The sequence below is a fragment of the Triticum urartu genome, unplaced genomic scaffold (genome assembly GCF_003073215.2).
Source record: "Triticum urartu cultivar G1812 unplaced genomic scaffold, Tu2.1 TuUngrouped_contig_3591, whole genome shotgun sequence".
In the NCBI taxonomy this organism is placed as follows: domain Eukaryota; kingdom Viridiplantae; phylum Streptophyta; class Magnoliopsida; order Poales; family Poaceae; genus Triticum; species Triticum urartu.
Genome location: NW_024114135.1, coordinates 15,962 through 31,421, shown reverse-complemented (window position 1 = coordinate 31,421; position 15,460 = coordinate 15,962). Strand labels below are relative to the sequence as shown.

Sequence of the window (15,460 nt, the reverse complement as noted above, 5' to 3'; positions counted from 1 at the left end):
TCTTCTCTGGTTTTCTGTTCTTTTCACTATATTCTATTCTATTGAGGACACGAGCGCCCGTCCAAAACTTGAAATTTTGAGACACGAGCCACCCAACTTTTGAAACATGCAACGATTGGTCCATGGAATGGATGTTGCCCACGGATGGTCATCGTCTTGGATCGATCTCGTCCGTCCGTCGACACCGACGACGGTCCGCAGGATCAATGGTGAGCAAATAGCCTGGACGGAAGAAACACGGTTTTGCTTTGTTGAGGATGGATCCGTGAGAGTGGCGGGCGGCTGCTCCATCATTGGCCGGCCAATCCCAGCCGTGTCCGCCACATCCAACGGCTCGCATACGTTGCGTTTTCGGTTGTTGCTCCCTCCCTCCCTCCTGATTGGTCGATCTATGCCTGGCATGGGTGGGAGGAAGGCGAGTGTGTGCTGTTCTGAATCGGGGGTCGGCCTCGGTGTGTGGTTTTGTCTTTGTGAGCTGCTTCCACCTAATTGGTCGGTCGAGCATGCATCACCCACGGATCGATCCCTCTACCGCCGATTAGAATCACTCGGCTACATCCGACGCTGGAAGGCATGGAGAATCGAGAGCGGACTACCTCATCGCCTATCTAGCCGATTTCAGCAGTCCACCACATCCAACGCTCGATCTCGAGGGGACGACAAGAAAACAAAATGCTGCTCTTTTCTTTTCTCTTGTCTTCTCTTCTTTTGAGGAGACGACGCCAGACGACGCCCACCAAAGATCGAGACGACGAGCGGGGCGCTAAAAAATGCAGCCGGCTCTTGGTAGGCCGATGTATGGGACGGGACGGGGGATGTGCCGTCTCATGAGTTGGATCTTGCTGGCGCCGCTCTTGCCGCGGTGGATCAGATGTAGACCCGACGGTGGCGGTGTACATGCATCTGGGTGGCATCTGTGCAAGTGTGAGACATGGAGCGCGCATTTGTCTCCGTTTTAGCTAGGGGCGGACGAGGTCTCCAAAGTTGACGAGGGAGGGCCGGCGCGGCTGTTGCAACCAAAGGCGGGTCAAGATGAGATGACCCGCCGATGACGGTGTACATCTGGATGGTGTCGGTGCAGGTGTGACACGCTGACTAACGCCTACGTGTCGGGCTTTGCGGATGTCATGTTTTCTTATTTTATAAAATTTTGTTGTAGGCGGTGGCGCGTGAGATGGATGCGTGCATGTGAGATGGTTTCCTTTCCTTTCCTTTTGGTTCTATAGATAGAGACGCGGTGTGCACGTGATCGTGCTTGGTGCCTGCTCGTTTTTTCTTTTTTTATCCATTGGTTCGCTGGCTGGATCGATCGATTTTGGAGACCGAGTCGATCGAACAGCGGTCGCAAGTTCGGTAACCAAGGAACTGAAAGCTAGTGGATCCAGCGGACACGTGCTAGCATTTATTCATCCATTACTAAAAACTTATTCACGCGCATGCATGCATGCATGGCGCAGGCATGCATTCCTTCGGGCCTGCAAAGCTAGAGCTAGCCAGTAAAGGGTGTGTCGGCGACGGTATCGACGAAGATGCGCACGCGGTTGGGCCTCAAGTCCCGGGTCACCGGCGACCCGGCTGGCAGCACGACGATGTCGGCGTCGGGCTTATCTTTGAGTATGATCTCCCTGGCCTCCTTTATGGACTTGCCCACCGCCTCTGGCCATGACTTCTGCCACGACTCGCCGGCGAGGCCTCCGGTGCCAACTGGGGCATCTGTGGAGCTCATCGTTGATGGACCAGCCTACAAATCAATTTTCCAAAAGCGAGAAACAGGTCAGTCTTAGAGGGAAACTAGCACCAAAACTGAAACCGATTGATTGATAGCAAGCTGCATTTCTAATTAAGCAAAATATGCTAGGTAGCTAAAGATTGATCCACAAAAGCAAGATGGGATATGTGTATATCTATGATCCGACTCACCGGCTGAATGGATGGTATCTTGATGCACAAAAGCAAGCCTATTACTTAATCTTCTCAACTTAGTTGGTATCTTGATGCTGCATAAACGCATTGCATGGATGTCTACTTATAGGGGAGATCGATATATGCGGCACTGTGTTATGTGCACAGAAGGTGCATGCCCTCACATGCATGCATGTACCCAGTGGAAGGCGCGTGATACACGAGATAAGATGCTGATTGGCCGGACTGGATTTCGTGATGGATAACACGTACGGATGCTAAGGAGGACGAGAGCGTACCACGTGATTCACAGGTCCATCGACTTGTAGCTAGGAGCTCAATGAACCATAGCCGTTTTCTGCAGTTGTAGTGCTCCTCAACTTAGTTAACTAGCTAATCCTTCCGTTTTAGAGATTTCAATGTGGACTATACACGAATGTATATAGACACATTTAACAGTGTAGATTCACTCACTTTGCTTCATATGTAGAATGCATTGGAATCTCTAAAAAGGCTTATATTGAGGACCGGATAATAAATGCCGCACAAGATAAGGGGATGCTATACCATCAACATCTTCTTACTTAGCTACAAACATTTAATCAATTCTTCAGGTGAGTTGTACTGACTTGTGCTCCTTTGTTTACCAATTTTTCCTCAGGGGTTATATCATGCTTACCGCTTTAATTTTCTTGATCCAAGAGTTCACTGTAGAACATGAGTTCCATGGATAAAGCACCGTGAAGTATCCAGAGCCTGCGGGAGGGGGCACAGCAGCCAGCCGTGTGAAGATGTCGTGGCCAGAGGTCGTCGAGATGTCTGTTGAGAAGGCCAAGGAGATCATCCTCAAGGACAAGCCTGATGCTGAGATAGAGGTCCTGCCAGTCGATACGTGGGTGACCCAGGACTTAAGGCCCAACCGTGTCCAAATCTTCGTCACTGTTGCCGACACCCCTATGGTTGGTTAGCTAGTTTATTATCAGACATCAATCATTCATAATTATGTAACTGAGGATAAAGACATCCGGCACATCATGGATGTACTTTCTCTTTGATAATCTTCTAAATGAAGGAATAAAGGCAGCATGCTGGGCATGAGCGAATCATGCCTGAGTTCAGCCTTCAGCGTATTCATCATGTTGGCCATGTCATGGATGTACTCCCTGTTTCATCTTGTTTTACACTTACTAGGCAGGGAATGTGACCTGGCGCTCACCGATGCTAGGATTTCTAGTTGTGATATTTTTTTTTGCTTTTGACAGGAATTTCATGTTGCGAGTTGGCTCATTAAACCTTAGGTTTCTTAATATCAGTTTGCAGGTCATTTATCATACCCCCATGAGCAATTTAAACATGCTCCTTCGTACCCCATCTTTTCACATGGGTAGAAGTTAAGAGTTAATCAAATCCCCTACTTAATGCAATCAACGGCTTGAATCTATTTTATACTCTTACCTCTCATGTGAAAAGTGAAGGTAAGATGGAGCATGGTAAAAAACCTCTATTCCCATAGATAAAACATCCAAAAAGACAACAGAAACAAGAAGGATAATCTATTATTTGGGTCAAAACACAAATTGGTCACTACTACTAATTATAGCTCCTTACAGTAATTGAAAATTATGTGTCACCCTAAATTTCAAGCAAGAGCAAAATCGTAAATAGATGACACTAGTACAAATCCTAGTATTATCATCGGTACTCAAAGAACCGTATCCATTTTAAATGTAGTACAAATCATGATGTTTTATCACCTTCACGTCAACTTTGAACTATCTACAATTCTCTATGTGATGAGCATGCTGCAAAGTCCTTTATATGCTGCCAATTATATGTTTTCCTTAGTTTTGTGTGTTCCTGAAAATCTCGTTGCTAGTTCTCGAGGAGTTCAAGTGGGCTTCCAACTGGGTCATGTGTTATCGGGTTCTTAATAAAATCAGGGGTGAGGAACTCTTCAAGTTGAAAAAAGATCAAGTGTACTTCCTTAAATTTGAAAAAAAATACCATCACCAAACCGTATAGTTTACGACGTACACCGTTTTAATTGGATGGGTTAGATATCAGAATCCATAACATGGCTGAAAAATATTTCCTTTTTGTCCACGATGCCAAACAAGGCGAACACAATGGCCAATGGTTCTAAAGATGATCCGTACCATTGCAGAGGAGGGGCCCCCACTTCTAGCCGATGTTATCTTTAGTGATGATGGTATCGCAGCGTGTCGATTGGATAGCCTACATCTGAGTCGATAATCTTCATGAAGAGGTTGTTGGCCGAGCCATCTTCCCCAATTTGTCTTTGTATTCAAAAAAGTTCATGTATTAAAAAAATATTGTTGACACATGTCTGGATATACATTTGTGTACTTTGGTAATAAGGTTTAAGTAGTTACGAAAAAGGAAAGTAAAAACAATAGCATACCAAAAAAATGTTTTAAAAGTAAAACTAATAGTACGACAATAGGAAAAGAAAACCAACGGAAAGAAAAAGGAAACAAGAAAAAGAAAGGAAAACATATAAAATAAAACAAAAGCGGCCATGGGCTTAAGGCTGGCCATAGTGGGGGTAACATAAGTAGTATCATGCACTTGGGACTCGCAAACATGCTTATGTGGCAGGCAATTAAAGAAGAGAGAGATGGTTATAGTAACATATGTAGATACCGTAACATAATAAATGTGATGCTACTATGTGTCATGCATGTCAATAAATGAGATCACCTATGATACTAATCTATGATACTATGCACTATAGAGGTAGTAACATAGACTAGTAACATATGCATGTTATTAGTCTAAGTTACTCCCCACTATGACCAGCCTAAGAACTCTACAAGCGTCTTGGTGAAATTTCATAGCTTATGTCATTAATATAGGACTTCCCGAGGAGTAACTAACTAAGGGCTACCCCTTGGGGGAGCCCCGCAGGCGCGCTCTCAGCAGCCGCCAAGTGTCACGTGCTGGCGCTTCCTTAGGATTTTTTTATTTTTCTATACATGCTTTCGGGTTTAGATAAATTAGTGCAATTGGCCGCTCTAATTTCGAGGACGACATTGAGTTAATCAAATACTCTGATCTAGCACTCTCTCATCAAAATAAAATACAATGCAAAAACATACACACCCATAGAGATCCATGCCATGCCATGTTAATGCTTGACATGCCTGCATTTATTCATCCATTGATAAAAACGTATTCATGAGCATGCATGGTGCAGGCATACATTCCTTCATGCCAGCAAAGCTGCCTAGCCGGTGAAGGGTGTTTCGGCAACGGTGTCAACAAAGATGCGCACACGGTTTGGCCTCAAGTCCAGGGTGACCGGTGCCCCTGCTGGGAGGACGACGATGTCGGCTTCAGGCTTGTCCTTGAGAATGATCTCCCTGGCCTCCTTGATGGACTTCCCCACCACCTCCGGCCACGACTTCGACTCCTCAACGAAGAGGCCTCCGGGGGCGGTGGCGTCTGTGGAGCTCATCGTCGATCTGGCACCCTACAAAACAATACACTGAGCTAGCAATAGCAAGATGTGTTTCTAATTAAGCACAATTTACCAATGCTAACTAGGTAAAGATTGATGGACAAAGGCTAGATGGGATACTCACGCTGTAGCTAAATGAAGCTCGAGCTTATTAATTGATCGCTGGAGTTGGTTGATATCTGCATATAACTTACTACAAGTATGCGTATTTATAGGGGAGATCCACAGATGCGGCCATGCAGCTATGAGGTATCTGCAGAGAAGAGATAGCACATCGGCACATGCATGCACCCAGGGGGCGCGTGATACACGAGGTAGGGTGCTCATTGGCCGCACTAGATTTCCTCATGGATAACACGTACGGGCGCTACAGAAGAGGGCAGCATACCAAGCGATTCACGGGTCAATCTGTAGCAACATCTTCGTGGTGCGTACTTCTCCGTAACTTAGTTAATAACTACTCCCTCCGTCCGGAGAAACTTGTCCCTCAAATGAATATATCTAGCACCAAGTTAGTGCTAGATACATTCATTTAAGGAACAAGTTTGGGACAAGCTATTTTGGATGAAGGGAGTACCAAGATCTTCTTATATAAATGTCACACAATAAGCCAATGCTAGATCATCACCTTCTTGCACAGCTAGAACATTCAATCAATTCTTCAGGTGAGTCTGTGCTGCCTTGTCATACTTCGTTTTGTTTACCCATTTTTCCCCAGTGATTATATCATGCTTTGAACTTTTTTCAAACTCGTCATCTTCTTTTATTCCAAATTTCCTGACATTTCTGTAGAATTCATGAACATTTTCTCTGCCATGAACTTTTGTCAAATTCGTGAACCTTTTTAAACTCGTGATTTCTTTTGAATTTTTTTTGTGCTTTTCGTTTTTGAGCTTTTCAAAAAGTTAAGGGTCGCTAGTCAACCGGTCAAACCAGGCAACCATTTGAACCAGGTGAGCGAGCTGGGTAGTTTGGCCAGCTCATAGCACATGCGCGGGAGCGCCAGTAGGGGTTGCTTGCGGCATAAATACCTTATAGGAGCTCTCCACCTTTGGTGCTAATCGAGATAACTGACACTCACATGCGGGAGTTGACCAGTGCCACAGAGAGTTGCCTGTGACTTTTTCGGGAAAGGCAAAATCTCACATAAATGAGAAAACATTATTTTTCAGAAAAAATCAACAAATTTTGAAAAGTTCATGAAATTTGAAAATTACAAATTTGACAACAGTTTATGAATTTGAAAACTTTTCATTATTTGGAAAGTTAAATTTTTTTAAAAAGGTTACCAAAATGAAAATAAGTTTACAAATTTGAAAAAACATTGTAAATAACCATAATTTGAAAAAGGTTCATCAATTTAAGAAGAAGTTCATGGATTTGAAAAAAGTTCATAAAATTTTGAAAAGTGAGAATTCGAATAATTTAGCAATTTTTTGAAAATTACAAGAATTTGATAATAGCGATAAATGACAAAATAAATTGAGAAAAAAAATAAAAACTAAAAAATAAAAATAGAAAATTTTAAAGAAAACATAAACTAAAAATGTAAAGGAAATGTTAAATCAGCTAAATCCGTGCTAGAGAAAATTTGAAGAAAACCCACCCAGAAAAACCGTTAAAACAATTAGCAGCCTGTCAAAAAATCATGGGAAGGTTTCAAAAAACCTGAAAAACGAAAGACCTACATGGGCAGGCCCATTTAGATACACAGTGGAGGGGTTGCACCGGTTTACAGAAAGAACTCTAACTGGTGCTTCAGGCGCCAAATAGGAGTTGGGGAATTTTGTGACCCGCAAGTATGAAGTCCATCAGGGAGAGCAGACGTCCTGGACGCAGCGGCATCTGGACGCAGATATCCAGCCACACATCCAGGCGAGGTGATCCGAGCAGTAAATGCTTGTCAAAATAGCAAAAAGGCAGCATACCTCATTGCGTACGGGCGAATACTGTGTCCAGGTTGGCTAAGTGGGCTCAAGCGGGGGTACACATCTGACAAAAAAGTACCATGCATGCAGGCCGTACTTTTTCTTTAACCACGCGGGACCGACTCTGAATTTACTGAAGTGTGTGGACAACAAGTTTGGGTTGCGTGTGCGGCGTTGTCTCGTCCTCCGTCCGCACTAATTATTTGCGTTGGGGCCGCTCGAGGTCTGCTCATGGCGACTCCGGGAGAGACTAGGCCGGCGTTGGGCGCAGGGTGAGTAAAACTCTGCCTTCTTCTTCTCTGCATGTAGTCGGCGGATGGGCTGTGCTGTTCCTGTTCTCCATATTCTCTCATCCTTACCAGCTGGCATGCGTGCCGAAACTGCAGATCGGTCGGAGCGGCACATGCTCTGGTGGTGCGCGAGGTTGCTGAAGCGGGGTACGTCGGCGCTCCCATCCTGCCTGAAGCGCCCGTTGGCAGGGGCACGCCGGAGAGGGCAATTCGGAGACTTGCCAAGACCAAGAGCATGAACAGGCACAACATCATTGTGTTCCTCGCTGCGCGATGCGTATGTCGTCCATGGCGCCGTCCATCACGAACATGACGTTGCTTCCCCCTCCGGCCACCTAGATGAGTGGGCTCGAGCCAGTCGGTGCTGTCCGGCGACATGTGCGAGTGATATATCTCTCGTACTGGTTGCAAAGGTCGTCTTCGGCCATTCGTCAGGGAGCGTACATCCTTCGTGTCAGAACGTACTGTCAGATTGGTCCTTCGAATACGCATAGACGACGCACGCCGAAAAACAACTTCCAGCTATACTCTTACTAGCACTTTATCCTGATACGAATCGTGAAGGGGGGCACGCCGTCGATGGCCTGCGCTGCACTTCTCCTCCACCAGGGCCAAACTATAAACATTCCCACCAAGCAGTCGGAAGTTTTTTGTCTCAGCCAAAAACAGCGTCAGAAGTTACATTTTCGACTCCAACCAGATACAGTACGAGGAACCTAACACATCCATAAGATATTTGTACAGAAAAAAAAACACCTATATCATCCCTAGCTGATGAATACTTTGAACATGCTAACTAGACAATGCAATTTCGAGGCCTCTTCCCAGAAATTGCACTTTAAAAACTACAACTCATCTGGGTTGTCATGATGTTTTGCTCTTTCATCGATTGGTTGAGAGACACTGCAAAGTCTTTGCTCAGCTGGTACTCCTACCCTTAAAAAAGTATAGTCAATTGCAAACTAGGCCTAACTAGACAATCTAGTTTGAACAACTCTAGCGCTCTTCTGACAAATTGCAATTTAAAAAGTACAACCAGCCTTGGCTGTGACGAGGTCTTGGTCTTTCATCCACTTGTGGGAAGATAGTCCAAAATGTTCGCTTAGTTGGTACGTACTCTTTAAAAAGTGCCGCCAATTGCAGACTAAACGATCAGTATGATCGAACGAATCAAGAACAGTATAGCCAGTCAACAGCCTGACGTGTACATTATTGTATGTAAACCTTGTAAAATCAATTAAGTAGGGTGCCGTATCGTATCTGTCCTCGCAAGATGTCAAAGTACAGGATGACGTATAATATAATTTCATATCTGTCATGGGCCTCAACTGGTGTGACTGGTGTCTGGGGTTCCTTTTTTTCTTACCTGGCACAGTAATTGACATCTCTGGTTCTTTAGTAATTATGTGCTGTATTTGCAGGAGAAGATAAGGTTGATCTCAAGCTGGTTCGATGGAAAAATATAATTATTTAAACATTTGTATGTTGGGATAATTTAGGAAGATCCAGAGTAGGACCGTAGCTATAGCTAATTCATCCAACAAAGAACAATTATGTGCTCGGCAGCATCACCTAGCGTGTGATCAAGGAGGTCCGCCTCATCGTCGGCTTCGTCGCTGGCATCAAGTCGATCACGCTGGCGTCCGTTGCCGTCCTGGAGGGCTTGCTCAACTTCTACACGCGGAGCCCACAATGAAATATTCTCCGGCTACTACTGGAAGAAAGTCAGATTGCACAAGAACATACCGTCGTAGGAGTCATCGGAAGCTAGCCAGTTATAGTCATATCCAAGATCACAGGCCCCGTCTTCGTTGTCCTCAATTGAATCTCAATTAGGTGCTGGATGCAAGTCTACATCAACCATTTTTTTTTGGCCATGTACTGGAAGAAGGGAACGTAAAAAACCAGGGTTAGTTGACTCATTTTGTATACGAAAGCATAATTTAAAATCTTCATTGTGTTGGCGCCAAGCCACTTCCCTCCTTTTTTCTGCTGGTCGCGCGCTTATGTGGGTACTCATTTTCGTAAAGGAGGCAAGACAGTTATTTGCATCCCTGATTTGCTGGGATACGCCAATTGCATGTGCCATACAAGGCCAATAGCAAATCTGCATGCAGCGGTCAAATCAATGGAGGCTCACGTAATTGATCTCCAACGGTAAACTAATATCAGGGGTAGTATTGTCCCAGACGCTCCAAAAATTGCTGCCTTGCTCACCGAGTTGGAAATAATGCAACTTAGATAAAGGAACGGAGTGAGTACATAAGAAAACAATATTATTGCAACAAGCACTACTAGTCAAGTCTTTCAAACTAGTAAATGCAGACTCATCATGCATTACATTCTTGACCGGACCAGGCTACTCTTTCCGCAATTAGCTAACTGTAGATTTCTTTTTACCATAACAATTTGTTAATTTAGTTACTTCTATAAAATAGGAATACTTCATATATCATTTGGACGCCGATTTTTGGCTCTATGATGTGTACGATGTTATTGTGTACAAGTTTGCAAGCTTTGTTGTAGTATAAATATGAATCTAACAGACAACTTACTGTTTTGAAAATGATGAAAGGACCAGGGGCATTAGTGTGGCCGATCAGGCTGACCAGGCAATACAGTTCCGAACAACTATTTGCATCTTCTAGGAACTTGCACATTTAAAAAGTACAACTCTGTACATGGTTGCCAACTTGCGAGGAAGTCTCGTTCTTTCATCTGTTGGTAGAGGCATACTCCAAAGTATTTGGTTAACTAGTACTATTTAAAAAAGTGTAGCCAACTGCACAACAAGACAATTAATATGATCGACCGAATCAAGCACGACGACCTTCCAAAAACCATGACTAGCCTTTTCTTGCGGGAAACTTCCAATCTATTCATCTTCAATCATGATAGTACAAAGAATAACAAAGGTAATAAAAATTATAACCATGTCCGTGGACCACCTAGCAATGACTACAAGCACTGGAGCGAGCCGAAGGCGGGCCGCCGTCATCACCCCTCCCTCACCGGAGTCGGGGCAGACCTTGTTGTAGTAGACAGTCGGGAAGTCGTCGTGCTAAGGCCCCATAGGACCAGCACACCAGAGTAGCAACCATCGCCGATGAAGAAAGTCGTAGATCAGAAGGATCAAACCTGTAAACACCTAACATGTACTACAATGTAAACCATGAGCGACAAATTAAGTTGGGTGCCACCTTGCTAGATGTCAAAACTAGATCATGACACACACTTATAATTTCATAACTTATCTGTCATGGGACATAGGCTAGGGTGTGGATGGAAGCAGGTCGCTCTAACATTACTTTATCTATATAAATGAGTTATTTAAACATATATATGTAAGATAATTTCAAGGAGACCAAGAATATAATAATAGCTAAGTAATCTAAGATTCTAACGTGTAAGCAAAATGAATGAAGATTTTCCATACATAACCAATAATATAACAATGATTCCACATAAAGAAAGTAATGTTATTGCAAAATGTAACAAGCATATACTACTAAGGTAGGATGATTAGCCAATATAACTCCTACTCAAGTCTTTCGAGATACTAGATGTCGACTCAACATCGAGAGTGGCGTTTTGGCACACAGGAGCGCACGCGCCTGTTTTTTCAAATGTGTTTAAACGTATCTCAAAATGTTAAAAAAATTCAAACAAAGATTTACCGTGTACATCTTGATATTGTACATGCTCACAAAGTCATTTCATGAAAAACTGACAAGTTATGTTTCGCGTGTGAAAAAGACAAAATCTGATGTTAAAAAATGCTTTTCACAAGACATATTTTTTTTCTTTTTACACAAGCCACAAAAAAATATTGGTTTTCACCAAAACTTGACGTACACACATATAATATCGAGATGTATGCGCCAAATTTTTGTTTAGAATTTTTCACACTTCGAAATATTTTTTCCGGTGGCAGGAGCACGCGCTCCCTTGTGCCAAAGCGAATTTCTGACTCGTCATGCATTATTTTGTAGACCAAAACAAGTTGCTTCAAAAAAATTGTTAATTTTATTTACTCTATAAATTAGAAAGACTTTATGTAGCATAACCTACAAAGTCTTCTATCAACTATATCCATATCATGTATGTTGTCATTGTGCACACGCTGGCAAGCTTTGTTTCAACAGGCAACTAACATGCTAGTTGTTATTTTCAAGATTTTTGGAAGTAGTGCGACTGGTTGGACTGATCAGACTATCTAATTGAACATATAAACCCTCAAGAACCGCTAGGCACGAGGAAGCCATCCACGTCGCCCCGTATAGCGTTGTGCCGTGTGTAAATTCGCCCCGTATAGCGTTGTGCCACCGCGTGTAAAATCGATGTCCTCCCAGGGGCATTTTCATCATTTCATGCATTGAACATATAAAGGCCAGACAACGCAGTGAGCGAGCAGAACGAAGCTAGCCCGTGACCTAATCCGCCACCAACCGCAGACGCCTCCGCCTCTCCTGCTGCCACCGCCTCCTCCTCTCCTGCTGCCGCCGCCTCCTCCTCTCCTGCTGCCGCCGCCTCCTCTCCTCCACTTCTCTCCTCCTCCCGTCGAAGACCTAGCGCGTGGTCGTTGTTGCCACTCGCCCCTCTCCTGCTCCCGCATCTTCGACCCCACCCTCGCCAGCTCCCGATGCTCTGTCGAGTGGAGAAGAGGGGTGCGGCAGAGAAGGAGACCAGAGGATGGTGATGGGGGAAGGAGCAGCAGGGTTGGAGCACCCTGGCCATCGTACCCATCCCCAACGCCTCACCCACTTCCTCCGCACCTCGCCCCGTTCCCCTCTTTCCCTGCTCTCCACTACGCCTCCTCCTCTCCTTCAGTTTTCTCTTCGGCGACGTTGCCAAAGAAAATGCACACGAGCGGTGGATCCGTGCCAGAGAAGGGTGGCGGTGACTTCGCTCCGGTCATGGTGGGGTGCAGCCGCCGGGAAGATAAAGTAGGTCTCCCACCCGTCTCCGCCTCTCACCGCGCCCTTTCTTGTTGGTTGCTTGTTGGTTCGCTGATGAGGAATGCTGGATGCAGGGTGGGGACTTGTTGGTGAGCTGCTACTACATCGACTGCGGCATGAACGAGTTCGCAATATTGCCGGCGCAGGTGAGCTACCTATCTGCTTAACTGCTCTTATTAATTCCTTAAGTGAATATTCAGTCATTCGCTGCTTTGCTGTGCTGCTAATGCGTTTATCTGAACCGAATCCGGCGATGCATTATCAGAGGATCCCGCTTTGATTTCTTTATAAATAATCTGATAATCATATACTCCATCCGTCCCATAATATAAGAGCGTTTTTGACACTCGGCCGGAGTAATAGTTTGACTGTACTGAATTCGCTTGTCTGAAATCATTCAGTAACATTTCTTAGCTGAATATTCTGTCATTCGCTGCTTACTTGTGGTGTTAGTTAGTTTGTCTGAACTGAATCTGCCGATGCATTATCTGAACCCACTTTCATGTCTCTCTACACATGGTCATACAATAATTCCCTTGGTTGAATTCTGATTAAACAATTGCCTACTCTGTTTGGTTTGATTGGGATACCCTCATGGATAAAAGGTAGTATTTTATTGATTGGAGCACTTTGTTTGTAAAATGACAGTCTCTTGTGTTCCTACTCCACGGCTGTATTCCAACACCCCTTCAGACTTTCATTTCAAGCTTGAAAGGTGAGCTTACTGCCATGGTTTATTTCTCTTCCTTGCTAATGTTTAGTCCATATCAAATTGTTCAGTTCTAAACTTCACCTTCTACAGTCTAGCACAAGAATTCGGCTCCCTGTCTGAATTCGCGGAGCATCTTGCTGCCAACGTTGACATTGTCTTCCCAGTGATACATGGGAATTTGGTGAAGATGGTGGTATTCAGGTTCGGAGTTACCAACGAATATTAAATATGCTTTACATGCAGGAGAAAATTATGCTGGTGCCATAGTGCATGCTTGCAGGTATTAGTGCGCTTAATTTGGCACGGAACTGGCATGTAATGCTGACTGTGTCTTGGTTCTTTTATAAGAATCCCACATTGCTGCTGCTTTCTGTTGATGATAAGACGCTAACACCTGCCAAATGGCTGCGCTCCGGTCGTGCCGGGGTGCAGCCACCGGGAAGATAAAGTAGGTCTGCCGCCCGTCTCTACCTCTCACCGCGCCCTTACTGCCTCCATGGCCAAGCGCATGTTTTTTTCTCTGTCCCTCCATAGCGCTCGTTACCGGCGGGATACATTTGACACTATCTCAAATCCAGTTTATTTGACATGTGTTTGAAATGTATATTTAGCATAAAGATAATACTGCATTTCCTTAGGGACCTTAGTTTTGGCTCTGTTCTTGCTCATATTATAAGTAAAATATTAATACTTTATGTCTCCAGCCAGTTCTTGATCAAAGGAAGATGCATTAACAATTCGTGTCTCCAACCAGTTTAGATCATAGGAAACTATGGCATAATGCACTGCTGAATTTTCTTGTTAGTGCTCACTGACAATATTTGTTCTCACGTACGGTAATGCCTTTCGGTTAAACTAGGAATTAGTTCATTATTGAAAGGTTTCATCTGCATTTTTTTGCTTCATTCATTTTTTGTCTATTTATTTTGCATAGAAAACCATCTTTGGTATGCTTTAATAGGGCTTATTTAATACAGTACAAGCAAAATTGGAAGTAATAGCAAACCAGCCATGAAAAGTTTGAGAGACCATGCAAACCACAAGAAATGATGTGCTCCTGTTATTTTGCCATGATCTTGTGGCCCAATTCCAAGGCTCTATAAACTAATGTTAGCTACTTGCTTCTTTGGATGCCTTAATTATAGCCAGCGAGGAAGATGGGGAAGACAGAGCCAGCAAGGAAGATGGCTCGGCCCTGCCGCTGATGCCCACCGGCCACTTCCGTCAGGCTCCGTCGTGGGAGGGGGCGCACCATTTTTGGGTGTTCCTTTCCTACGATCTGTTCAGGTTGATCATTCTTTTTTATCCTGTCATTTTTTTATTTGCTTTGGCAGTGTATTTGGGTTATTTCTTTTTTCTGGAGCTTGGGCATATTGGTTGTCTTGTTGGCTCTTTTTACCAGCAGTCTTTCCTTTTCAGTTTATGGGAGCGATTACTAGCTTACATACATAGTTTAGTTATTAAGTTTCTAACTGATATGGTTAACACCATGTTAGACACTTTGGGTCTATCCAAGGAATGGTGGGGGGAGGCGCTAATGACTGCGTGTCATGTCCTAAACCGGGTTCCCACAAAGCATAAGACCATGACTCCATTTGAGGAATGGGAAAGGAAAAGGTTGAAACTCTCTTACCTACGTTCTTGGGGTTGTTTGGCGAAATTCAATATACCAATTCCCAAGAAGCACAAGCTTGGACCAAAAACCGTGGATTGTGTTCTTCTAGGCTATGCTTTTCATAGCATTGGCTATAGATTTTTGATAATAAAATCTGAGGTGTCCGACATGCATGTTGGTACGATTATGGAGTCAAATGATGCAACTTTCTTTGATGACATATTTCCTACTCCATCTAGTGAGGAATTCACTGTAATTCCTGAACCCACCATTGCGATGGAATACGTTGAGAATCCTGTTGAGGGTGACAATGGATCTCCTGTGAGGAGTAAGAGACAGAGGACTGCAAAGTCCTTTGGTGATGATTTCATTGTGTACCTCGTGGATGACACACCCAGGACTATTTCAGAAGCCTATGCATCTTCTGATGCTGACTACTGGAAGGAAGTTGTACGTAGCGAGATGGATTCCATCTTAGCTAACGGTACCTGGGAGATCACTGACCGTCCTTATGGGTGCAAACCTGTAGGATGTAAGTGGGTGTTCAAGAAGAAGCTTAGACCTGATGGTACGA

General features: G+C 44.1%; 2 protein-coding genes and 1 long non-coding RNA gene across 4 annotated transcripts; 1 reads left to right on the top strand and 2 right to left on the bottom strand.

Annotated features, from left to right (window-relative positions):
• Nucleotides 1-1,362: 1,362 nt before the first annotated feature.
• LOC125527330 lies at nt 1,363-2,976 on the bottom strand. The gene is made up of 2 exons (XR_007292035.1): nt 1,921-2,976; nt 1,363-1,741 (listed from the first exon to the last, which is right to left on the bottom strand). It is a non-coding gene; the product is annotated as an uncharacterized LOC125527330 (long non-coding RNA).
• A 2,052-nt stretch (nt 2,977-5,028) lies between these two features.
• LOC125527329 (subtilisin-chymotrypsin inhibitor-2A-like) lies at nt 5,029-5,823 on the bottom strand. Of its 2 annotated transcripts, none has more exons than XR_007292034.1 (2): nt 5,508-5,823; nt 5,029-5,395 (listed from the first exon to the last, which is right to left on the bottom strand). XR_007292034.1 is itself a non-coding variant. In XM_048691860.1 (2 exons), exon 2 carries the CDS (start codon nt 5,378-5,380, stop codon nt 5,150-5,152), a length of 231 nt encoding a protein of 76 aa, XP_048547817.1. In that variant the 5' UTR covers nt 5,508-5,575; the 3' UTR covers nt 5,029-5,149. The 2 variants fall into 2 exon arrangements, 1 of the variants encoding a protein (XP_048547817.1); XM_048691860.1 differs by having other exon boundaries at nt 5,029-5,380; nt 5,508-5,575.
• A 1,719-nt stretch (nt 5,824-7,542) lies between these two features.
• Nucleotides 7,543-14,808, top strand: LOC125527328 (caskin-1-like). The gene is made up of 6 exons (XM_048691859.1): nt 7,543-7,583; nt 7,674-7,878; nt 9,023-9,033; nt 12,013-12,547; nt 12,634-12,705; nt 13,208-14,808. The coding sequence occupies exons 1-6, from the start codon at nt 7,543-7,545 to the stop codon at nt 13,343-13,345; spliced, it is 1,002 nt and encodes a 333-aa protein (XP_048547816.1). The 3' UTR covers nt 13,346-14,808.
• Nucleotides 14,809-15,460: the final 652 nt, after the last annotated feature.